The 25097-nt window shown below is 42.8% G+C and overlaps 2 protein-coding genes across 2 annotated transcripts; one reads left to right on the forward strand and one right to left on the reverse strand.

Moving 5' to 3' along the window:
- Window positions 1-20339: 20339 nt before the first annotated feature.
- LOC124708229 (transmembrane protein 234 homolog) lies at window positions 20340-20754 on the forward strand. Its single transcript, XM_047239921.1, has one exon. It carries the CDS (start codon window positions 20340-20342, stop codon window positions 20730-20732), a length of 393 nt encoding a protein of 130 aa, XP_047095877.1. The 3' UTR covers window positions 20733-20754.
- Window positions 20755-22461: 1707 nt separating this feature from the next.
- LOC124673390 (putative disease resistance protein RGA3) lies at window positions 22462-23982 on the reverse strand. Its single transcript, XM_047209479.1, has one exon. It carries the CDS (start codon window positions 23980-23982, stop codon window positions 22462-22464), a length of 1521 nt encoding a protein of 506 aa, XP_047065435.1.
- Between the last annotated feature and the right edge of the window lie 1115 nt (window positions 23983-25097).

Below are 25097 nucleotides of genomic sequence, written 5' to 3' on the forward strand. Positions count from 1 at the left end.
ATATCTTACAAGTTGCAAGCCTCATGCATAGTATACTAATAGTGCCCGCACCTTGTCCTAATTAGCTTGGACTACCGGATCTTTGCAATGCACATGTTTTAACCAAGTGTCACAATGGGGTACCTCCATGCCGCCCGTACAAAGGTCTAAGGAGAAAGCTCGCATTTTGGATTTCTCGCTTTTGATTATTCTCAACTTAGACATCCATACCGGGACAACATGGACAACAGATAATGGACTCCTCTTTAATGCATAAGCATGTGGCAACAATTATTATTCTCATATGAGATTGAGGATATATGTCCAAAACTCGAAACTTCCACCATGAATCATGGCTTTAGTTAGCGGCCCAAAGTTCTTCTCTAACAATATGCATGCTCCAACCATGAAGGTGGTAGATCTCTCTTACTTCAGTACAAGACGGACATGCATAGCAACTCACATGATATTCAACAAAGAATAGTTGATGGCGTCCCCGTAAACATGGTTATCGCACAACAAGCAACTTAATAAGAGATAAAGTGCATAAGTACATATTCAATACCACAATAGTTTTTAAGCTATTTGTCCCATGAGCTATATATTGCAAAGGTGAATGATGGAATTTTAAAGGTAGCACTCAAGCAATTTACTTTGGAATGGCGGATAAATACCATGTAGTAGGTAGGTATGGTGGACACAAATGGCATAGTGGTTGGCTCAAGTATTTTGGATGCATGAGAAGTATTCCCTCTCGATACAAGGTTTAGGCTAGCAAGGTTATTTGAAACAAACACAAGGATGAACGGTACAGCAAAACTCACATAAAAGACATATTGTAAACATTATAAGACTCCATACCGTCTTCCTTGTTGTTCAAAACTCAATACTAGATGTTATCTAGACTCTAGAGAAACCAAATATGCAAACCAAATTAGCAAGCTCTAAGTATTTCTTCATTAATGGGTGCAAAGTATATGATGCAAGAGCTTAAACATGAGCACAACAATTGCCAAGTATCAAATTATCCAAGACATTTTAGAGTTACTACATGTAGCATTTTCCAATTCCAACCATATAACAATTTAACGAAGAAGAAACTTCGCCATGAATACTATGAGTAGAGCCTAAGGACATATTTGTCCATATGCTACAGCGGAGCGTGTCTCTCTCCCATAAAGTGAATGCTAGGATCCATTTTATTCAAACAAAACAAAAAACAAAAACAAACCGACGCTCCAAGCAAAGTGCATAAGATGTGACGGAATAAAAATATAGTTTCATGGGAGGAACCTGATAATGTTGTCGATGAAGAAGGGGATGCCTTGGGCATCCCCAAGCTTAGACGCTTGAGTCTTCTTAGAATATGCAGGGGTGAACCACCGGGGCATCCCCAAGCTTAGAGCTTTCACTCTCCTTGATCATATTGCATCATACTCCTCTCTTGATCCTTGAAAACTTCCTCCACACCAAACTCGAAACAACTCATTAGAGGGTTAGTGCATAATAAAAATTCACATGTTCAGAGGTGACACAATCATTCTTAACACTTCTGGACATTGCATAAAGCTACTGGACATTAATGGATCAAAGAAATTCATCCAACATAGCAAAAGAGGCAATGCGAAATAAAAGGCAGAATCTGTCAAAACAGAACAGTCCGTAAAGATGGATTTTATTAGGCCACCAGACTTGCTCAAATGAAAATGCTCAAATTGAATGAAAGTTGCGTACATATCTGAGGATCATGCACGTAAATTGGCTTAATTTTCTGAGCTACCTACAGGGAGGTAGACCCAGATTCGTGACAGCAAAGAAATCTGGAACTGCGCAGTAATCCAAATCTAGTACTTACTTTACTATCAAAGACTTTACTTGGCACAACAAAACATCAAAACTAAGATAAGGAGAGGTTGCTACAGTAGTAAACAACTTCCAAGACACAAATATAAAACAAAAATACTGGAGTAAAAACATGGGTTGTCTCCCATAAGCGCTTTTTTAACGCCTTCAGCCTAGGCGCGTAAAGTGTAACTCAAGTAACATCGAGAGACGAAGCATCAACATCATAATTTGTTCTAATAATAGAATCATAAGGTAACTTCATTCTCTTTCTAGGGAAGTGTTCCATACCTTTCTTGAGAGGAAATTGATATTTAATATTACCTTCCTTCATATCAATAGTAGCACCAACGGCTCGAAGAAAAGGTCTTCCCAATATAATGGGGCAAGATGCATTGCATTCAATATCCAAGACAACAAAATCAACGGGGACAAGGTTATTGTTAACCATAATATGAACATTATCAACTTTCCCCAAAGGTTTCTTTTTAGCATTATCAACGAGATTAACATCCAAATAACAATTTTTCAATGGTGGCAAGTCAAGCATATCATAGACTTTCTTAGGCATAACGTAAATACTTGCACCAAGATCACATAAAGCATTACAATCAAAATCTTTGACTCTCATTTTAATGATGGGCTCCCAACCATCCTCTAGCTTTCTAGGAATAGAAGTTTCAAGTTTTAGTTTCTCTTCTCTAGCTTTTATGAGAGCATTTGTAATATGTTTTGTGAAAGCCAAGTTTATAGCACTAGCATTGGGACTCTTAGCAAGTTTTTGCAAGAACTTTATAACTTCAGAGATGTGGCAATCATCAAAATCTAAATCATTACAATCTAAAGCAATGGGATTATCATCCCCAAGGTTGGAAAAAATTTCAGCAGCTTTATCACAAGCAGCTTCAAATAGCTTTAGCAGCTTCATGTAATTTTGCGCGCTTTGCACTAGGAGTAGAAGCATTGCCAACACCAATTATTTTACCATTGATAGTAGGAGGTGCAGCAACATGTGAATCATTAGCATTGCTAGTGGTGGTAATAGTCCAAACTTTAGCTACATTTTCCTTTTTAGCTAGTTTTTCATTTTCTTCTCTATCCCACCTAGCACGCAGCTCAGCCATTAATCTTATATTCTCATTAATTCTAACTTGGATGGCATTTGCTGTAGTAACAATTTTATTTTCAATATCCCTATTAGGCATAACTTTCGATTTCAAAAGATCAACATCGAGGCAAGACTATCAACTCTAGAAACAAGAATATCAATTTTATTGAGCTTTTCCTCAACAGTATTTGTTAAAGGCAGTTTGTGTACTAATAAATTCTTTAAGCATGGCTTCAAGTCCAGGGGGTGTATTCCTATTATTGTTGTAAGAATTCCCATAAGAATTAGCATAACCGTTACCATTATTATAAGGATATGGCCTATAGTTATTACTAGAATTGTTCCGATAAGCATTGTTGTTGAAATTATTATTTTTAATGAAGTTTACATCAACATGTTCTTCTTGGGCAACCAATGAAGCTAATGGAACATTATTAGGATCAACATTAGTCCTATCATTCGCAAGCATAGACATAATAGCATCAACCTTATCATTCAAGGAAGAGGATTCTTCAACAGTAATTTACCTTCTTACCTTGTGGAGCTCTTTCCGTGTGCCATTCAGAGTAATTAACCATCATATTATCAAGAAGCTTTGTTGCTTCACCAAGAGTGATGGACATAAAGGTACCTCCAGCAGCTGAATCCAATAAATTCCGCGAAGAAAAATTTAGTCCCGCATAGAAGGTTTGGATGATCATCCAAGTAGTCACTCCATGGGTTGGGCAATTTTTAACCAGAGATTTCATTCTTTCCCAAGCTTGAGCAACATGTTCATTATCCAATTGTTTAAAATTCATTATGCTACTCCTCAAAGATATAATTTTAGCAGGGGGATAATATCTACCAATAAAAGCATCCTTGCATTTAGTCCATGAATCAATACTATTCTTAGGCAGAGATAGCAACCAATCTTTAGCTCTTCCTCTTAATGAGAAAGGGAACAATTTTAATTTTATAATGTCACCATCTACATCTTTATATTTTTGCATTTCACATAGTTCAACAAAATTATTGAGATGGGCAGCAAGATCATCGTAACTAACACCGTAAAATTGCTCTCTCATGACAAGATTAAGTAAAGCAGGTTTAATTTCAAAGAATTCTGCCGTAGTAGCAGGTGGAGCAATAGGTGTGCATAGGAAATCATTATTATTTGTGCTAGTGAAGTCACACAACTTAGTATTTTCAGTGGTTGGCCATTTTAGCAAGTAGTAAATAAAGCAAACTAGATAAAGTAAATGCAAGTAAACTAATTTTTTTGTGTTTTTGATATAGCAATGCAAGACAAGAAATAAAGTAAAGCTAGCAACTAATTTTTTTGTGTTTTGATATAAGTGCAGCAAACAAAGTAGTAAATAAAATAAAGCAAGACAAAAACAAAGTAAAGAGATTGAGAAGTGGAGACTCCCTTGCAGCGTGTCTTGATCTCCCCGCAACGGCGCCTGTAAATTTGCTTGATGCGTGTAGTTGACACGTCCGTTGGGAACCCCAAGAGGAAGGTGTGATGCGCACAGCAGCAAGTTTCCCTCGTAAGAAACCAAGGTTTAATCGAACCAGAGAGGAGTCAAGAAGCACGTTGAAGGTTGATGGCGGCGGGATGTAGTGCGGCGCAACACCGGAGATTCCGGCGCCAACGTGGAACCCGCACAACACAACCAAAGTACTTTGCCCCAACGAAACAGCTGAGGTTGTCAATCTCACCGGCTTGCCGTAACAAAGGATTAACCGTATTGTGTGGAAGATGATTGTTTGCAGAGAAAACAAGTAAAACAAGTATTGCAAGCAGATTTGTATTTCAGTATTAAAAGAATGGACCGGGGTCCACAGCTCACTAGAGGTGTCTCTCCCATAAGATAAAAGCATGTTGGGTGAACAAATTACAGTCAGGCAATTGACAAATAGAGAGGGCATAACAATGCACATACATGACATGATAAGTATAGTGAGATTTAATTGGGCATTACGACAAAGTACATAGACCGCCATCCAACCGCATCTATGCCTAAAAAGTCCACCTTCAGAGTTATCGTCCGAACCCCTTCCAAGCATTAAGTTGCAAAGCAACATGACAATTGCATTAAGTATGGTGCGTAATGTAATCAACAACTACATCCTCTGACATAGCGCCAATGTTTTATCCCTAGTGGCAACAAGACAACACAACCTTAGAACTTTCCGTCACCGTCCCATGTGTCAATGCAGCATGAACCCACTATCGAGCATAAATACTCCCTCTTGGAGTTAAAAGCAAAAACTTGGCCAGAGCCTCTACTAGTAACGGAGAGCATGCAAGATCATAAACAACACATATGTAATAACTTGATAATTAACATAACATGGTATTCTCTATCCATCGGATCCCGACAAACACAACATAGAGTATTACAGATAGATGATCTTGATCATGTTAGGCAGCTCACAAGATCCAACAATGAAGCACAATGAGGAGAAGACAACCATCTAGCTACTGCTATGGACCCATAGTCCAGGGGTGAACTACTCACTCATCACTCCGGAGGCGACCATGGCGGTGTAGAGTCCTCCGGGAGATGAATCCCCTCTCCGGCAGGGTGCCGGAGGAGATCTCCGTAATCCCCCGAGATGGGATCGGCGGCGGCGGCGTCTCGCAAGGTTTTCCGTATCGTGGTTTTTCGCATCGTGGGTTTCGCGACGGAGGCTTTAAGTAGGCGGAAGGGCAGAGTCGGGGGCTGACGAGGGGCCCACACCACAGGGCGGCGCGGTCCCCCCCTTGGCCGCGCCGCCATGTGGTTTGGCCACCTCGTGGCCCCACTTCGTATGCTCTTCGGTCTTCTGGAAGGTTCGTGGCGAAATAGGCCCCTGGGTCTTCGTTTCGTCCAATTCCGAGAATATTTCGTTACTAGGATTTCGAAACCAAAAACAGCAGTAAAACAGAACCGGCACTTCGGCATCTTGTTAATAGGTTAGTTCCGTAAAATGCACGAATATGACATAAAGTGTGCATAAAACATGTAGGTATCATCAATAATATGGCATAGAACATAAGAAATTATCGATACGTCGGAGACGTATCGGTGAGCTACCGGCGGACGGGGTTCGTCTATGGGCTGGGGTTCGTCGGTGCTACGCGTCGCGGCGAGTTTATGTAGGCGGAGCTGGACTCGGCGATTAAATGCCGCGTGGATGCTACGCGTCCGCGGCGAGCTGACCGGCGGCAGCCTTTACTCCGCTCGCGGAAGACGATGCGTCTGCCGCTGACTGGCCGGGTCCATCTCTCGCGCGGAAGCCGAAGCGAAAGCGCGGGAGAGAATTCTCGCCGTTTCGCGCGCTTTCGCTTCGTCCGGAGTCCCCGAGCGCGCCTCGGGGGACCGGGGATGGCGTGGGCTCGCCGGATGGATTTAGGCCCAAATCCGGATAAAAACGAGGAATCGGGGGCGCGATTGGACCGAATTTCGCCGTCTTGATGAGATAAACGTCGCCCGGGGGCCTCTTCGGGGAGACGTGTGAGGATGCTCTAATGTCTTGATGCCAATGCGAAAGATGGTTCCTACTAATAGTTAATTTTTTCCTCTCAACAAGAGAACTTCCCGTAGCTCCATTTTTGGACCAGGAGTAGGGCAACAAGCCGCATTCAGTCCCGCAAAAGAGAAATCACTGCAAAAGTTGTTAGAACATGCCTAGCCAAAACGTTTGCCCGCATCCCGCGCGGCTTGCCACCCTGACCAGGAGGGGACTAGGGGCAAATCGGTGGAAAGCCTAGAGTGCATCAAGAGTGCCCTCCATGGTGAAGCACACGGCCGTGAAGGACTGTCAGCTGGTACCTAAACACTGACGACGGGCTACTCTATGTTTGACCCTCGTAGATTTGGAGAACTTGACTACACCATAATGCTTCCCCAGTTTTGTAGTTTCAGTATACTCCATGAACGCGGCCAGAGTAGCTACACAAGCCATATTTGGCCCGTGATAGCTAGGCTCCAGGTTGTACTCTTTGAAACAAAATAATTCAGACACTTGGTTCTCTCCAACATCTCACCTTGGCTTAATTCAGACAAGCCTATCTGTTGCGTGTGGCAATGTGTACGCTTCGGTTCGAGGAATTCGCAAAGCTTTGATTCTTCATTATCTAGAAATGGAAACCGATTCCGCAATGGGGGAAATGTGTTTGCAGTGATAGGGGAAGCATAGGTTGGATCCAACCAATTTATACTACTCTAAAGGGGAAAACGCGTGAGAGCAAATTAGAGCAAATGGGGGGAAAGCTCCAAGAGCGTGAGGCAGAACATAGAACTAATGCATTTTGCATATCACACCACAAATATGAATTGACGTCGATGATCCATATGGTGCCGCGAAGGGGCCAATAGCTATTGTGCCACGTTTTTGCAGCAATATAGTCAGGAGATCAACATCTTTCGCTCAAATAGCTCCCGTGTGACATTTTCTATACAGGCGCGCTATAAGTTGGCGCGGTATACGACGCTGCGGCCGCGCTGTAAACCATTGCCGCGCGCCGGAGCAATTTCTCCCCCGCCGGGTGCGCCATTTTGCAGCGCATGTTGGCGCGGTAAAATAGCACCTCCGCCGGACGCGCCATTTTGCAGCGCGCGAGCGCGGCGCAAACAACAAACACACACAACTATGCATCCAACAAGATCAAACAATTATATAAAAATTCACAAATAAAATGTACCATCCAAATACAATACATTATTCACAACAATACTTCAGACCAAATACAACACGTCCAACATACAACAATACAACATGGTTTTCAGACAATACAACACATAGTTTTCAAACAAATACAACAAATATTCAACTATTGTTGTCCATTCCAATTCCACCATTCTTCCATGAGATCTTTTTGAAGCTCATCATGTGTGTCGTTGCACCGAATGGCATGGTATGAGGCAATGAACCGGGCAATCCTATGTGCGGACCTCCTCACTTGAACGGGAACCCCCATCAAGTCGTAGTGGGTATGATCCACATCTTTTCCGCGATCATCCTCTATAATCATGTTGTGCATGATTACACACACGGTCATGATATACCAAAGCCATTCTTGGTCCCAAAATCTAGCCGGTCCTCTAACAATGGCAAATTGGGCTTGCAAAATCCCAAATGCTCTCTCTACATCTTTCCTAGCCGCCGCTTGTGCATTGTGGAATTGGGTTTGCTTCTTACCTCTTGGTTGAATAATTGGCTTCACAAATGTTTGCCACCTTGGATATATGCCGTCGGCGAGGAAGTAGCCATAGTTGTACTTGTGGCCATTTGCTTCAAACTCCACCAATGAACCTTCCCGCATTGCAAGTCTTGTCATTAGTGGTGACCGTTGAAGAACATTGATGTCATTGCAAGATCCGGGCATTCCAAAGAAAGCATGCCATATCCAAGTCTCTTGGTCGGCCACCGCTTTAAGTACTATGGTGGCATCCTTCTTGTAGCCTTTGAATTGTCCATGCCATGCCGCTGGACAATTCTTCCAACTCCAATGCATACAATAAATGGAACCAAGCATACCGGGAAACCCCCGGTTGGCGTTGATCTCCAAAAGCCTTGCCGTGTCTTGAGCACTGGGGGCTCTCAAGTATGTGGAGCCAAAAACATTGACAATTGCAACGACAAAGCGCTTCACACACAAGATAGAAGTGCTCTCTCCCATGGCCAAATGATCATCAATAAGATCTGCCGGTATACCATATGCCAACATACGCAAGGTGGCGGTCACCTTTTGATATGTGCTATGACCAAGTTCTCCGGCGGCATTCCTCCTTTGCTCAAAGAAGCGATCATACTTGGTGACCTCCGTTGCAATGTGCTTGAACAAGTTGAGACTCATCCGAAAACGCCGCCGAAAATAGCTTTCGGGAAAAATCGGATTCTCATTGAAATACGACCGCATCAACTTCTCATGCCCTTCAATCCTTTCTCTCCACAACTTCTATCTACCGAACACCGACCCACCAAATTTTGGCCTCTTAACGGCGCGGTATGCTAATAGTATCGATATGTTCTCCTCTTCTTCTTGGTCGAACTCGTCATCCGATGAATCGTATGATGAACTCTACAAACATATGTATGAAATTACTTCACTATGAACTAACTATTGTAGCTAATTGGCGAGTAATAGAGGCCGGCCGGCGGAGGTGCATACCTTGCAAGCAAATGGGCGAGCACCATGGGCGCGCCATGTTGCTAGCAAGCTCGAGGAGGACGACGACGACATGTTGACGCCTGCGCGGAGGAGAACGCGACGGCGGCGCGAAGGGGGCCGCGGAGAAGGAGCGCCGACTACAGCTCGTCGCTGGCGGCGGCGCGAGCGTCACAGTGCGGCGGAGCATCCGCCGCTTCCAGGAGGAGGTGCGGGCGACGCGGATCTACGACGCGGCGACGCGCAGCAGCGGGGGCGGCGGCGGCGGCTGGATTTCGCGCCGGCGGTAGGTGGAGAAATGAGGGCGCGGGCGCGGGTGGGGGGAAATTTCCAGCCGTTGGCTTTTGGCGCGAGCGCGGAGCGTTGCCGCGCGCTGTAGCCGACGCGTCAGATATGCCGCTCCGGTTTGTGCAAAACGCCGCGCGCCCTAAAAATTTTACAGCGCCGCGCCGTTTACCGCGCCCTACTGGAGCGCCCCCAACCCCCCGCGCGCGCTATATCGGACATTTTTTTTTTGCCGCGCGGCCTATGTAGCGCGTCTGTTGGAGATGCTCTAAATAGCTATGACTCAAGACGGACCTTAAGTACAAGATATTGCGTTAGCAATTTGGATTATATGAGCCAAGCGGGACCCACTACTTATCCTCAACGTGTGACCTTTAGCTTGTCCACTGAGCGTGGGACCCACCACGTAGCGACCAAAGAGCAGAACCCATAACTTATCCACCTCAGCGCAGGATACTTGGATTGTTCCACTGAGGTCGGGACCCTTGGACTATTCGAGCGTGGCTGGGATCCACCACATATCCACCTTAGAGCTGGACCCGCAACTTATCAAACTCAGCGTTACTACAAGACGAGAGCTCGAGCCATCCTCGTTCCCGTGCCCCGCCGAGCCCCATTGCCTCCCGTTTCCCCCACCAATTCTACTACTATTTCTTCTCCGACGACGAAGCACGACAACGGCGACGAAGAGAGCTGTCGAGCTCCTCTTCACTCTCCCGCTCCACATGGCCGAGGTATGACGTAGTGCCTATGACCGGATGCCACGATTGCCCACGCTCACGCCGTTGAAGCAATTGGTGAATATGAAGGAGGACAATAGCAACCAAGAGCGCGAATTTGTGCAATGCGAGGGCAAGCCAGAGTTGGGGAAGGTGAGATATGTTCTCCCTCGGCCAATTTCTCGTTTTTCTCTGCCAATTTCTGTTTTTTCTCCTCGCATTTGGGATTTAGGGTGGCATTTTGAGTGGATGGATGAGTATATTTAGAGGATTCGACTAGAGGGCGCAATTGATTTGAAGGGGCGCATCTGGGGAGCTCAATTTTCCTTTAGCGGTGGAGAAGTTAGGGTCTGATATTGTTGCTACTATGGGGGATGCGTAGGTGAAGACACAATTGAAGAAGCTGAACAAGAACTTAAGAAAAATTGTTGATCTGAAGAAGCATGCAAATGTGATGGCTACAGCTTTTTATGTTTGTAAAATTGCTCTCGGGTTTATGTGTTTGTTGATCATTAGTCGTTAGACATTGTAAGTAATGTTTGTGTAATTCTCCAAGCTTTGTACCCCTAATGACAAGCAGGATATGCTCTCTGGATTATCCTTCAATAAAAGGCAACACGATTTCAGCTAAAATTTCCTCGTTTTGGTTCGGTTTTCCGTTCATCGGTGTTAAGTAAAAAACAAAGGTTGTTATTGGGCCCTGACATGGCAACTAGTGTTAGAATAGGTTAGACCCAAGTAGAAATGGCACGTGTTAGAAAATGCTCAATGTTAAGTCAAGCCCACGTTAGTTGGTGGACTTGTCTACGCTTCGGCTAAAGAAAATGTGCACACTAAGGAAAATGAAACTATTCTTGAGCTTTTTTTTATTTTCTTGACCAATGTTTCTTTTCAGTTATAAAAATATTTCATCTGTTCTAAAATGTAAGACATCTAAAGATTACTAAAAAGTCAATACTATTTTCTAAGTTTGATCAAGTTTATATACAAATTAAAATATAAACAGTATCAATAGATTCGCTATAAAGTATATTTTTTTATGTGTCCATTCAATATTGTAGATGTAGATACTTTTATCTAAATATTTGGTCCCTAAATACTACACATATTTTTCCCTAAATATGTTGGGACCGAGGGAGAGTAATACCTTAATACCTCGTGTTATTTCACCATTTTTAAACTTGTTTATTTCCTTGTGTAGTATCGTTCTGTCCGGGGTGGTATTTTAAAAAGCTAAATAAAATGAACTAGACATCATCGCGAGACTGAAAATGACACTTGTGAAAATGAACTAGTTTTGCTGACAGTGGGAAAGATGGTTCCTACTAATAGTTTATTTTTTCCTCTCAACAAAAGATCAGCGGGAGGCCTAGAGGCACCGAGAGAGCCCCCCATGGTGAAGCACACGGGCGTGAAGGACTGTCAGTTGGTATCTAAACACTGATTATTGGCTACTCTATGTTTGACCCTCGTAGATTTGGAGAACCTGGCTACAACACAATGCTTCCCCAGTTTTGTAGTTTCAGTATACTTCATGAACGCCGCCAGAGCAGCTACACAACCCAACTTTGCCTGTGATAGCTTGGCTCCAGGTTCTACTCTTTGAAAAAAAATAATTCAGACAATTGGTTCTCTCCAACATCTCACCATGGCTTATAATGGACACTATATCGTTATCTGTTGCGTGTGGCCATGTGCATCCTTTGATGCAGAGATTTTCAAAGGCTTTGGGTACTATAGATTGCCATGGGGGAAATATTGTTTGCAGTCATAGTGGGGCACTCAAAGCATACCTTGGATCCAACCATTTTATACGAGTCTACTTGGGCTCTAAAGAGGAAAACGCATGAGAGCAAATTAGAGCAAGTGGGAAAAGTTCAAAGAGTGTGAGGCAGACTGGTACATAGAACTAATGCATTTTGCATATACATCACGCAGCAAATATGATTTGACGGCGATGAGGAGAAGATCTAGTCCATGGAAGCCTAGCCGCATCTTTGTCATTTTTCCGCACATCTCTTCTGTATATAATTCCACGTCGAGTACTTGGGTGAGAAGGAGACCGGATTTATAAGATAGAAAAAAAAATTGGAATAGAAAAAACATTGGACTGAGATATCATGTCTACTTGAATCCTGTGTGAAGATAAAGTGTGTTTGATTGTGTTAAAGAATTTTTTTTATGAGGTATGACCTAATATTTTTTCCTATAAAATTTATCCTACAATATTTTTATAGGATTAATTCTTATAGAATATGTTCATATAAATCAAACAACATGTGTAAGAAATTTTCTCACAGAAATGCAAATCTGAACTCGGGTGCATGTGCTCCTTTTATCTAAAAATAAATTTCGAATTGTTGAAAAATCCAAGGGAATTTTTTTGCATGTACATGTACACCTTCTATGTGCGCACACAAAGTTTCGCTGAAAATCGATATTTTGGTGTCTGTGTAATAAGGCAAAAAAATGTCTCGAGAAATGCCTTATTTCAGCACCAAAATTTGTTTTTTTACACGGGCTGCATAAAAGGTTTTTTGCTGAAACAACTTCGTTGGCACTTAGGATGTGGAGATATACATGCGACATTTTATTTTTGATTTTTGATATTTTCAAATATGTTTAAAATGAATTTGAAAAAAGGCTGCATATGCACATGGGAGCGAAAACGTCTTATCCATTTTCTCATAGGATCCAAATCTTACAAAATTCCTATGCAAATCCTAAATAGAATAGTTTTCAGGCTTATTTCACTAGGTTTTGTTCAATCATGATAATTTTATTTGAATGTACGCTCGCCTATTTTGTTTGAAGATACATCTTAGTGGTTGGACATGAACTAAGTGTTCTAGCTTGAGAAGACTTATCTTATGTCTTACCAAGAACTCTGTGTTCTAGCTTGATATTTCGTTTGAAGATGCATCTTAGGTTGTTTTTATAACCAAGAGCTCGGTGTGTTTTTGGACTTTGTTCTTTAGTCTTCTCCAATGAAAATATAAGGTGGAGCCGCCCGATCCGCCCGTGGTTAACCCAGATATCCAACTGGTGGAGCTGACCAAGGAAGAAGTCATGGAGCTGGCGATCGCCCACAGCGAGCTCGAGGAGCTTGGTGGGTGGCATGGCCTTCCCACCTAGCTGCGGGACTCCTCGCTGGCGCACGGCAAGCCAATGACGCCGCCAGCCGTGGTCCAGCTGGGTGTCGGTTAATATGGTTAGTTCGGTTCGGTTAATATGGTTTTTTGGTTAATACGGTTTCAATACTTCGGTAAATACGGTTTCGTATAAAAATACGGTTCGGTTTCGGTAATAACCATATAAATTCGGTTCGATTTCGGTAATAACCAAATTAACCAAAGTTGACGTGAATTTTGGAATAGCATCTGATTTTATGGACATATATTTTGGTTTATGTATTTTTTAAGACCAAACCGATCTTGTTGTAGGAGAAAGAAATGATAAATAATAAAAATGCGGTCAAAATATGAAATGAAGCAATATTTGGCATGGACTTGAGAACTCATAACGCGTCACAAATATATGTGTACTGCACGTACATACCATCAGACTGGACTACTTTCTTCGTCAATATGCATGCTAAACATGTATAGAAGGTTAACTTGAATTTGGGATGGGCCTAAAAGGCATTTTTTTATTGCGCTGGGCCGTTCGGTTTTTCGGTTAACCATGTTTTTTCGGTTTTTAACTGAAATTAACTGAAGTGTATATGGTTAGCACTTTTGCTAACTGAAACCTAACAATAAAACCATAAAACTGAAATTCAATTATGGTTAGGTTTTTTTTATTCGGTTTTCAGTTTCGGTTCCGTTTTGTGCAGTCGGAGGCCGTGGGCACCTCCGGTCTTCGTGGATCTCGTTGACACCGATGAGGACGAGTAGGTGCCAAAGGGTGTTAGTTTTTATTTTTTTGGTGCTATATAAATTACTTCATATTAATAAAATTTATTGCATAAATTTCATAAATTTTATTAATGCGAAGTAATTTATATAGCACCAATTTTTTTTAAAAATAAAGTTTATATGAAGACTTCCGTTCTATTATTTCCATCGCGTCGCGGTCATGATTTGAATTCATGTCTCCGTTTCAAGAACATGCAATATATAGCTGATCGAATCCACCACCCAATTTTAGCATGTTTGAGCATTGGAAGCCACCGGCTGAGGGTGTGATTAAAATTAACAACGATGCCAGTTTTCAAGAATAGGAGATGACTGGAGGAATAGGATTGGTAGTACGGGATCACCAGAGCAATCTGGTTAGGGGACAAGCTTTATGGTATGGCCATGCTGAAAGGCATTCTCGACGGAGGTGCTAGCTATCCGAGAAGGCGCAAGACTGGCACAGGAGAGAGGGTATTTGCATGTGGTGATTGAAAGTGATTCCCTGGTGGTTGTTAATCTGTGCAATGCGGATGATCAAAACAGGTCAAACTGAGAGCTATTGTCCAAGAGATCGAAGAAATTAGGAGGGCTTTTGCTAGCTTTAGCATTCTTGTTATTGGGCGGGAAGCAAATAATGCTGCCCATTTGTGTGCTAAGCAAGATAATAGTGATAAGAGGAGGTGCCTGTGGATTAATTATAACCATGGCTTTCTCACTGACACTCGCGAGTGATTGTAATTCTTGTGTAATCTATGAAGCCCTTAATTTGCAAAAAAAGCACACGTTTGATTATGAGGTTTCTCCAGTTCTATTATTTCTGTCGCCGTCCATAATGTCACGCCCGAGCCCGCTTAGGGTTCCCGATTTAATGCTAATGGCGGCGCTTACGGTAGGAACCGAGAGGCTGTTTCTGGCCTTGGGTAAACAGAAGTTGACGCTTGACAGGTGGGCTGGATGTCTGTGTTTCTGCTGGCCTGTGATGACATCAGCTCACCAAAGGCACACTTAAATGGAAGGACCATAATAAATACTGCTAAAGTACCATGCTGGTAATAATATTTAACAGTAGAAGGCAGCCTTTGTTGATTGCTGGTAATATTTTGCTGGCAATATGCGAAAACACTGATGGCTCTACTGATAGTTGATATTTTACTCTTAACTCGAGAACTTCATATGGCTCCATTCTTGGAACAGGAGGGAATTAGGGGCAAATTAGTGGAAGGCCTAGAGCCCGTCAAAGGTGCCTGCAATGGTGAAGAACACAGCCGTGCAGGAGTATCAGATGGTATCTAAACCATGATGATTGGCTACTCTATGTTTGACCCTCATAGATTTGGAGAACCTGTCTACAACACAAAGCATCCCCGGTTTTGCAGTTCCGGTATACTTCAAGAACACCACCAAAGTAGCAACACAAGCCAGCTTTTGCCCGGAATAGTTAGGCTCCAAGTCTTACTCTTTGAAACAAAATAATTCAGACACTTGGTTTACTCCAACATCTCACCATGGCTTATAATCGACACTAGCTATATCGGTATCTCTTGCTTGTGGCAATGTGAATCCTTTGATCATGCGGAGATTTGCAAAGCTTTTTGTTTTTCAGTATCTGGAAATGGAGACCGAATCTGTAATGGAAGATGGAAATGTGCCGTAGCGGATGTAAGTGATACTGGGGCACTCAGAGCATATATACGTTGGATCCAACCGTTTTATAAGAGTCTGCTTCGGCCATACCTGGCCATGGGAAGCCCGGCCCGGCCCGAAATTTCCGGGCTTGGGCCAACCCGAGCATGTCCGTGGGCCAGGCCTGGGCCAGAAATTTAGGCCCGATGGTCAAGACGGGCCGGGCGTGGGCTTGGAAAATAGGGCAAATAGGGAAGAGGCCCGACCCGATGGGTATTTGCTGCTATGGGCCGGGCCTGGGCCGAAATATTAGGCCCGATGGTCGGGCCGGGCCGGGCCTGGGCCTGGGTTTTTTGTGTCGGGCTTTGTTAGGCCCGGCCCGAAGCCCGGCCCGGCCCGGCCCGAACAATGCCCAGGTATAGCTTCGGCTCTAAAGAGGGAAAGGCGTGAGAGCAAGGGGGAAAGCTCAAGAGCCTGATGCAGACTGCTCGTACATAGAAGTAATGCTGTAATGCATTTTGCATATCACACAACAAATATGATTTCCCGAGGAGACACTGCGGGAAAACATGGCAGGCAAAAGACACGCCAAAGCCGTTTCGGAACTAGTCCAGGGAAGCCTAGCTGCATCTTTGCCGTTCCTTCCAACATCTCTGTATATAATTCCGGGTTGTGTACTTGGACGAGAAGGACACCCAGTTGATTATTTCATGTCTTTTGCCTCCTTTCTTTTTTACTTTTTTAATAAATAGAATGTAGTTTTCACAAGGCTTATTTCACTCGTGGCAATTTTATTTGAAGGCCCGCTTGCCTATTTCGTGTGAAGATACCTCTTAGTGGTTGACCATAGAACTAAGTATTTTATCTTGAGAAGACATATGTTGGACAATGATAAATGCCAATTATTCGACCCTCAGGATATATCTTCGTGTTTGCGATCCTCTGTACCTTGCTCATTTACTTCCTGCAATCTATGTTTTCTGCAAGTTATATATTTGTGGATTTGCATGGGCAAGGTGTTTTAATTAACCGTAGGAAACAACTTGACAGACTTGCTAACCTTTATTAATATTTTTGAGAACACTGTGTCCACCCCATCTAGTCAACGTAGACGGCCTTTCCACAACAGGAGGGCATGTGAAAATTCCTGTAAAATGCCGCACAAGGCGGGCCGCGAGGCTAGGGCAAATCCACAGGTGAAAAGATCCCTGTCCCGAGAACCCGTACTCTTTGAAATAAAATAATTCGGACAATGTGAAAAGTGCTCGTGTGGGTGCGGTGTAAGAACATGGGGATTCACACGGTTTAGAGACACTCAAGGTGGTCGGGCCATGAGAACCCGTCTTCGCCATGTTCAGGAGAGCCACGATGTGCCCCACCCAACATGGCAAGCGTGGCTCGTGTAGGTGCCTGCATGCCTTTACCAAGGGTGCAAACCTATCGATGGTCATCGATGTGATGGCCTAAGTGAAGACAGGGCCCAACGTTGAGCGACACATGACTGCCCTAGGGAGCAACCAAGGAGATGGGGGCTTCATCCTGATGCGTGCGCATGTGTCCTCCTTGCCATGGAATCAGACAACCCACCATTTTTTGGGGAGACTTGTATAGTAAATTAGCTTAAGACAGTTGGCTTCTCTCTTAGTTATAATGATTTGAAAAATGGTGGACTCATTGGGTTTAGTGCTATGCAGAAGAGCACAATGGCAATGGGTGTAACTTCATATGGTTCCCCCACATACTATGGTGATCATTACATGTGCGTCGGGGAAGAGAGTCTGAATGTTTTGCAAGATTATAAACACAATCTTTGAAGTTGAGTACCTCGGAGCATCCAATGAGACGGACACCGCAAGGCTCTTGAATGAGTGAAGGTAGAGGTTGAATAGGTATGCTTTGGAGCATCGACTGCATACATATTGGAAGTGAAAGAACGACCTTTCTACATGGCATGATCAATTCATGGGGATGTTGTCATGATCCTAATACTATCATTGTTGAATCTATTGCCTAGAAGGACATGTGGATTTGGCATTGCTACTTCGAAATTAATTCTCAACTCTCACGATGATATCAAGATCACATATGTTCGCAAGGATAGCAAAATGGAAAAGCTCTATCATGTAATTTTACTAGGGCTGGGATACTATCTATCTGATGGTATCTACCCTTCTTGAACCTTTTGTGAATACAATTCATAAACCTAAAGGCATGAAGAATTCATACTTTTTCCAATGCTCAAGATGTTGTGCGTATGAGGACATTGGGTGCATTTGGAGTGTTGCAAGCTAGGTTTTGCGATTATGTGTGGACATGCTCACTTTGGGTACCGGTGATGCATGTAAAATACATCCATGAACTTTGTAGGTTATTATGTTAAAATCATTATTATCTTGAAAAATCATGTAAATAAAAATGTACTAGAAGTATTATTCAATGAATTTATTGTTTGAGGCAAAATAAATAAAGTGATGTTGATCTGTCGGTGCCACTGCCAAGTGACAATTCGGAGAGCAGAAAGAGCTCATTGCCTCCTAGACCCAGATCCATCGCATCCGAGCGGATATGGCCATGGAGGAGTTGGGCAGCGACACGTCCATCATGGTGGTGCCAGGCCTAGTGTGTGGCGCTACCAATACCGTGATATGCATATGATTCTATTCTTGGACCATTCTTGGACGATGAGGTGCTCATCAGCTCCTCAGTGGAAGGCGTAGAGATGATTGGCAATACAATCGATGGTTAAGCACACGGTAGTGGAGGACCCTCCATGTGTATGTTAACACATAATGGATTGTTCTATGTTCGACTACAATACCAATTATACCTAGGTTTACGTTTTTAGTATACTTCGTCAACCTCACTAGAAGAGCTACACTCACCAAGCTACGCCAGGAGATGACTGGGCTCCAGGATGTACTCTTTGAAACAAGATAATCTCGACACTTGGTTTTCTCCAACATCTCACCATCGCTTAATCAACAATATAACTCTATTTGTTCGCGTGCAGCTACACGCATCATTGCCAAAGCTTTTGATTTGTTCTTTGTTATCTATAGAAATAACATCCACATATCTAATTGAATATGGAGATGTACTATAGAGGATGTAAATGTCGTTGCATACGATAGATTGTTGTCAGAAATTGTGTTCAGAGCGAGAGGGGGCACCCAAAGCATATGTTGGATCAAACCCTTGTATATAAATCTGGGCTCTAAAGAGCAAAATGTGTGACAACAAATTAGAGCAAGGAAAAAAGCTCAAAAAGCATGAAGCACACTGCTCAAGCTTGCCACACAGCTAGTACATAGAACTAATGCATTTCCATTTTGCATATCACCCACCAAACAAGATATGACGACCACTAGGAGAGGATCTAGTAAAAGTGTCAAATGATCGCTTGTATTATTTTAAGAAAAAAATGAAAACTGAAATATAGATGCTTGGTTTAAGGTGTCTTACTTTACAACATTTGCCGAGTCCCTAAAGTACTTCTCGAAACTGTTAAAAGGAGAGTAAAACATTTTGGAAATCTAAAATTTAGGGCATGTGATAGAGATTGGGAGCCATGCATTGGCTTTTGGTTGCATATTCTCTCTTTATTTAAAATGCATCTTTGAATATTTTGAAATGTTAAAATATTCCAACAAAAAATTATGTATATCTTCACATTCTACCTGCACATAAAGTCTTTCCATGAAAAATCGTCTTGTTATTTAGGCTGTGTGAAAAGACAAAAATTGATGGTAAAAAAAGACTTTTTGTGAGACATGTTTTGTCTTTTTACATCGACAAAAAAAATCAGGTTTTCACGAAACTGTACGGACGCATACAGATTGTTGAGATTGACATACACACATTTTGTTTTTGAAATTTTTGACAATTAAAATATGTTTTTTGTTTATTTTATGGGACCATATGCACACGGTGTCGAATTGAATTTCCGTACTTGCCGGGCATTCCTGCAAACCTATTACTCCATCCTTTACATGAAGAAACTCAAAGAGCATGAGGTACACCTGGTACCCCTTATCCAGCTAAAGGATTTTTCTTTTTTTTATCATCATTATTCCGATCCACATTAATGGATTCAACTTTATCTAGATTCATATGTATCTAGTTAAGTTTTCAGACTAGATGCATGCGAATCTAGATAAAGTTGAGTCCATTAATATGAACCGGACGGAGTAATGCATTTCCTTTTTCATATCACCAAACAAACATGATTTGACGACCACTAGAAGAAGATTCTAGTACAAAGTGTCAAATGGTTGCTTGTACTCTTACGATAGAAAATCTTTAGGCAAATTGGAAACTGAAATAAAGAGGCTCGATGTAAAAGGGTTTTAGAAGTCTAAAATTTAGGGCATGTGATAGAGAAGCTTGCCGGGCATTCTTGCCAACCTATTAGAAAAGGAACAAGTTATAGTTAAAAAAAAGAGGAACAAGTTATGAAGGTGGAAAAGGGACAAATGATCGAATGCTACCATCATAATTCTGCACTTGTGCTGTTGAAAAGAAATCATGTGAATAAAAATGTACAGTATCATAAATATCATTCAGTGAATTTCTTGTCTGATGCAAAATTAATGAAGTGATCCCTGCTGCCGGTACCACTGCCAAAGTGCCAAGTGCCAAGTGACAGTTTCGAAAAAAAAAAAAGTGCCAAGTGACAATTACTCCGTAGTAGAGAAAAAGAGCTCATCGGCACCCAGACACAGATCCATCGCAGCCGAGCGAGCATGGCCACGGCGGCGTTGGGCGGCGATGCGGCCAGCATGGTGGCCGTGGGCCTGGTCTGGGGCGTTACGAACGCCCTGATGCGCCGGGGCGCGCTCGTCTGGGACCGCCGCTCCCGCTCCCTCCCCGCCGGCTCCGGCGCCATCCGGCGGTGGGCGGACCTCCTGCTGACGTGGCAGTACTCGGCGCCGTTCCTCGCCAACCTCTCCGCGTCCGCCACCTTCTTCCGGCTCCTCGGCGACGCCCCCATCTCCGTCGCCGTGCCCGTCACCAACGCCACCACCTTCGCCGCCACCGCCGTCGCAGCCGCGCTCCTCGGGGAGGACACACGCGCCGCGCCCGCCGCGCTCGGCACCGCGCTCATTGTCCTCGGCGTCTGGGTCTGCATCTCCTAGCTAGCCCGCCTAGGAACTAAACTCCTTTGTACACTGGCTGCTGCAGTGAAATTATTGGTAAATTTACATAGAATCACCTTTTTTTTGCGGGAATACATAGAATCACCTTGTGGCACCATCTAGCTCATCTTTTTTTAGGGACACAATTCTCATCTTTCTCCAATGTTGTCTGTAGAATATGGTGTACTTGTATAAATCTCTCAGTTCATAATATATTTCTATTGATTCTAAAATATAGGTTGCTTGTCATTACTGCCTTTCGCAGTATTGTGTGTTTTTCCAGATCCAGGCATGGAACTTGGTAATTCGATCACACGGACAAAATACTGATTTAGATCATACAGGTTAGGAAGGATAACCTACAGATACATAGAAAGATTGTTCCATCTCAATTCATCAATTCTCCATTTCTCCTGGATCCTCATCACTGTAAGTCTTTATCCTGCTTGTGTCCACAACTTCAAGTGACCGCTTGCTCGAGTAACCTGGGATCCTAGGGCAGAGTTTCTCGTTTGTGGGTCCTATGTTTGCATTGAGGTGCAAATATTCAATTAGTCAGGAATTTTATTCCTGAAACTTGCATCATTGCATGCTTCCCATATAGATCTATGAACCGGAGTGATAGCAAGTCTGTAACTAGCTTATTTTTCGGTGCCACTCAACCTAACATGCCAATCCATTAATTTATCTAAATCCAATGGTAAGTTAAAAAGTGTGCAAGATTAGTATTTATACATGCTATCAATAGCTTCTCTGTTCCTCCCACAGAAAATAGCTTCCCTGTTCCTTCTGCAGAAAATAGCTTCACTGTTCCCAAAATTTGTCAGGAAGTATAGTGTTCATTCCATTTTCGTGTAAATGCAGATTGGATGTTGCCTTCAACCAATTGTCTGTTTGAGGTCCAACTTTGATAACGGCCATTTCATTGAGTATCGCTAAAATGAGCATTAACAAGGTGCTTTGTTGTAGTTGGTAATGAGGATGGTGTTCATTCTTTTGCAGGTCTGTACTTGAATGCTCTGCTAGGGAGCTAGGGAGAAACAGGTACTATACCTTGTCTCCACGACACACGAGATCATGGGCTGTGATCTGGGAGGGTGAACGGTCTGTTTGACTACACGCTTAATTCTGAAAGGTATGTTTTTTCTTTTTTAAGAAAAACAAAAGCTGCATGGTTTATTGATAGAAAAGAGTGTATTTACAAGCCCGACCTGAGCCCAGGTGACACAACAACGCAATGGAATTTGTCAGAAAATACATTTGCCAGTGAATTGAAACTTAGCTATACATACATGAGAAACACATAAATTTTGGGACAATTTTATCTTCTCTTTTCTTCATGTTCAAGATATATTACAAGGCTTGGGTTAATAGTACCCATAGTATCCATATCAATAGGATACAGACTCAACTCTCTAAATACAACTGTCTTGGACTCTGATTTAAACGGGCAACTTGAACACAAGCACCGTGTACTCTACATGCATACTTATACTACTAGGATACGACTCCTCCATGCCTACACATTAACATACTTACATACATATATGCTACTCCCTCCGATCCATAATAATTGTCGGGAAATTAGTACAAAAGTTGTACTAACTTAGTACGAAATCCCCGACACTTATTATGGATCGGAGAGAGTGCTATAATATTTCCTAATTCACACGACATTACGGTAGCAATATACATGATGCTAGTTACAGAATCACAGATAATGTGTTGCTCAAATGAAATGTCTCTCGTGCCGAGACACGCGCTTCTTCCTTTTCACCATAGGTTGTGGAGTTTGCAGCTTACAGCTTATCTTGTAGTTGTAGTAGGGTGGTATGCGAGACCTCCATGCAAGAGCCTCAAATTTCCCACGTGGTAGTGTACCACCACATCCTAAGATGATGTCGTGCACACTAATCTTGGGGATTTCCTCACCGGAATCTAACTGATGATGGTTGCAAACCAAGAAGTATTTGCTGCTCCTGGCCAATCTCCAATAATATACTGGTTCATCTTCCCGTAAGCAAAGATTTGGGTGCTTGTCAGACATAAGGAAGTGTGTCTGCTTATATGCTCTCACACATTGAAGAACTGTGCACCAGAACTGAGCATTAAAGTTATCTCGCAGTAAACCAGCAATGATAAGCGCGCTCTTGAAACACTGTGTCTGTTCCAAAGCAATCTCCATGGCCATGATTGCCAGTTTTGGCTGGTCATCAGGCTTTGTGCTTCCGAATGCAAGGGACTTGAAAAAATGCCAATAAGCTTCTGGAGGGAGAAAGTCCAGTCGAAGCGCTTCTGTTGTTCCCAGATTCGCAATTATATCCGACCGACTGGTAATTATGATTTTGCTCCCACTGCACGGTGTCATGCTTGTTACGGAAGATTTCAGCCTTGTCCATGCTGCCTCGTTAATGCCCTCAGTTATTTCAACAATAATCAGCAACCTGTTTTGAGAAGCACAATTCCGATGTCTGACTAGACCATTAATATTGTTCCCTTTCAGGTCAATCACTCCTTCATACTTGAGACTGCCTTCTGGAAAGAAGACGATCATCGAGAAGCGACCGCGCACACTCGCATCCCTACAGACATACTCAACAAGAGTGCTCTTCCCTACTCTTATTGGACCAACAATTGGAAGTACTGCCAAGTCAGGCGTAGCATTGGGACACAGCAAGAAATTCAGGATCTGTTCCCGTTCTGTTTGGCGACCGAACATGCAATTGTCCAGGATCAAATATGTTCCATAAGGTTGACGAACTATCCGAGGATACAACTCCAAGAAGAAAAGAAATTCCTTGACACCAGCCATGGTGCCTTCAAGGGTGTCGACCATCCGTTGCAGCTCTTCTCGTATGTTGTTGTTTATATCAAACAACAATGCTTTTCTGTTGTTGCTACCACTGCATGGCCGAGAGAAACAAATCCGTTTGGCTGGACTGGATTTGGACAATACAGACGATGAATGGCTTACCTCCTCGTCAAGGGCGGCTTGGAATCTCAAGGCATCAAGCATGTAGCATCCTCTGTACATTCCCTGCCTCAACACTCCGAGCTGACGGAGCATCCCCTGGTTAGTGATATGCCGCCCCTGTGCCTCCTCGATGACGATGTCGATTCTCAGTACAACTCTGTCTAGCCTCTGGAGAATCTCGTCGATGCCAGGTTGCTTCTGGAAGTATTTGCTGATCACGAACGATGCCGACCTGCTGACGAGGTCACCTACAATTGCAGAGATGAGGACATCCATCGGTTGGTGAACCTCCTCAACTTGAGCACTTGCAGTGGAAGAGGGATATACAGCAATGGGTGATACCAGTTGGACTTCGAGTTTTGGTGGTGTTGTTGGCAGGTGTTCTGGATGGAACATTTGAAGGTGGTTGCCGTGATGACTGTGGCATAGTAGAGTGAGCCAAGGGCTGGAGCCTGGATGGATTGACACTTCATGTGATGTGTTGTCCTGCCACTTTTTAAGTGGGTCTTCACCTGACTTCTGGAATTAATTGTCACTAGTCTGACCGCCTCATTGCTAATCTAGGTCAAAACAGCACAACTTACCTTTCCTATCTTTATCTTTATTTTATTCTATGCCTCCATTTAGTCGTGACAAATCTTGACTTGTAATGCAGTTGATGATTCTTACTTGTCTATTTCTTTTTAAAATAAATCTCTATCATCTGAAATCATGCACCGTTAAGTCAAAAACTACATTGAATTCGTGCGATATGTTATTTCGATTTCTTGTTTGTAAGTTATGTATGGGGTGACCTTGGGACAACGATGGTTGGATGATAATTAATGCTGTATATTATAAGGTTGATGTTATAGAATTTCTTGGCAACCACCCCCGTCAAATGCATATTTTATTTGGTTTTGGGGCATCACTGTCTTTATTATTTCTAACATGAAAGAGTTAATCTTGAGATCCCTCTTAGAAATTTATGGCGTATTTAGACTGTTCAATTTTGAACTTAAGTTGTTTCTAAATTTTGTTGATAGTTACAAAATTGTGGATGTAACTGCAAGATTAACAATATTGTGTAACATAATCCACATATCATCAGAAATTATTGGCTATTATATGAATTTTAACTGTCAAAATATGGTCTATATTTTGAAAGGAGAAAGTCTAACTGCTAACTCGGACCCTTTCCCGGTAGATTTTTTTTCCCTTTAGGGGCTATAACTACTTTGACTGTTTCCCTAGGAGTGGTGGATGAGACGAGTAGAAAAACTGCCGTTTCTTTGACTGAAGGACTGAATTTTGATAAAGACATTCAGGCCTGTGATATCAGGCTTTTTGAGTGTTTGGCCAGTCCATCCGCTCCAGGAATTTGAATTAATTTGCTTTCTACTCCTGGTCTC

This window comes from Lolium rigidum, chromosome 1 (assembly GCF_022539505.1).
Source record: "Lolium rigidum isolate FL_2022 chromosome 1, APGP_CSIRO_Lrig_0.1, whole genome shotgun sequence".
Taxonomy (NCBI): Eukaryota; Viridiplantae; Streptophyta; class Magnoliopsida; order Poales; family Poaceae; genus Lolium; species Lolium rigidum.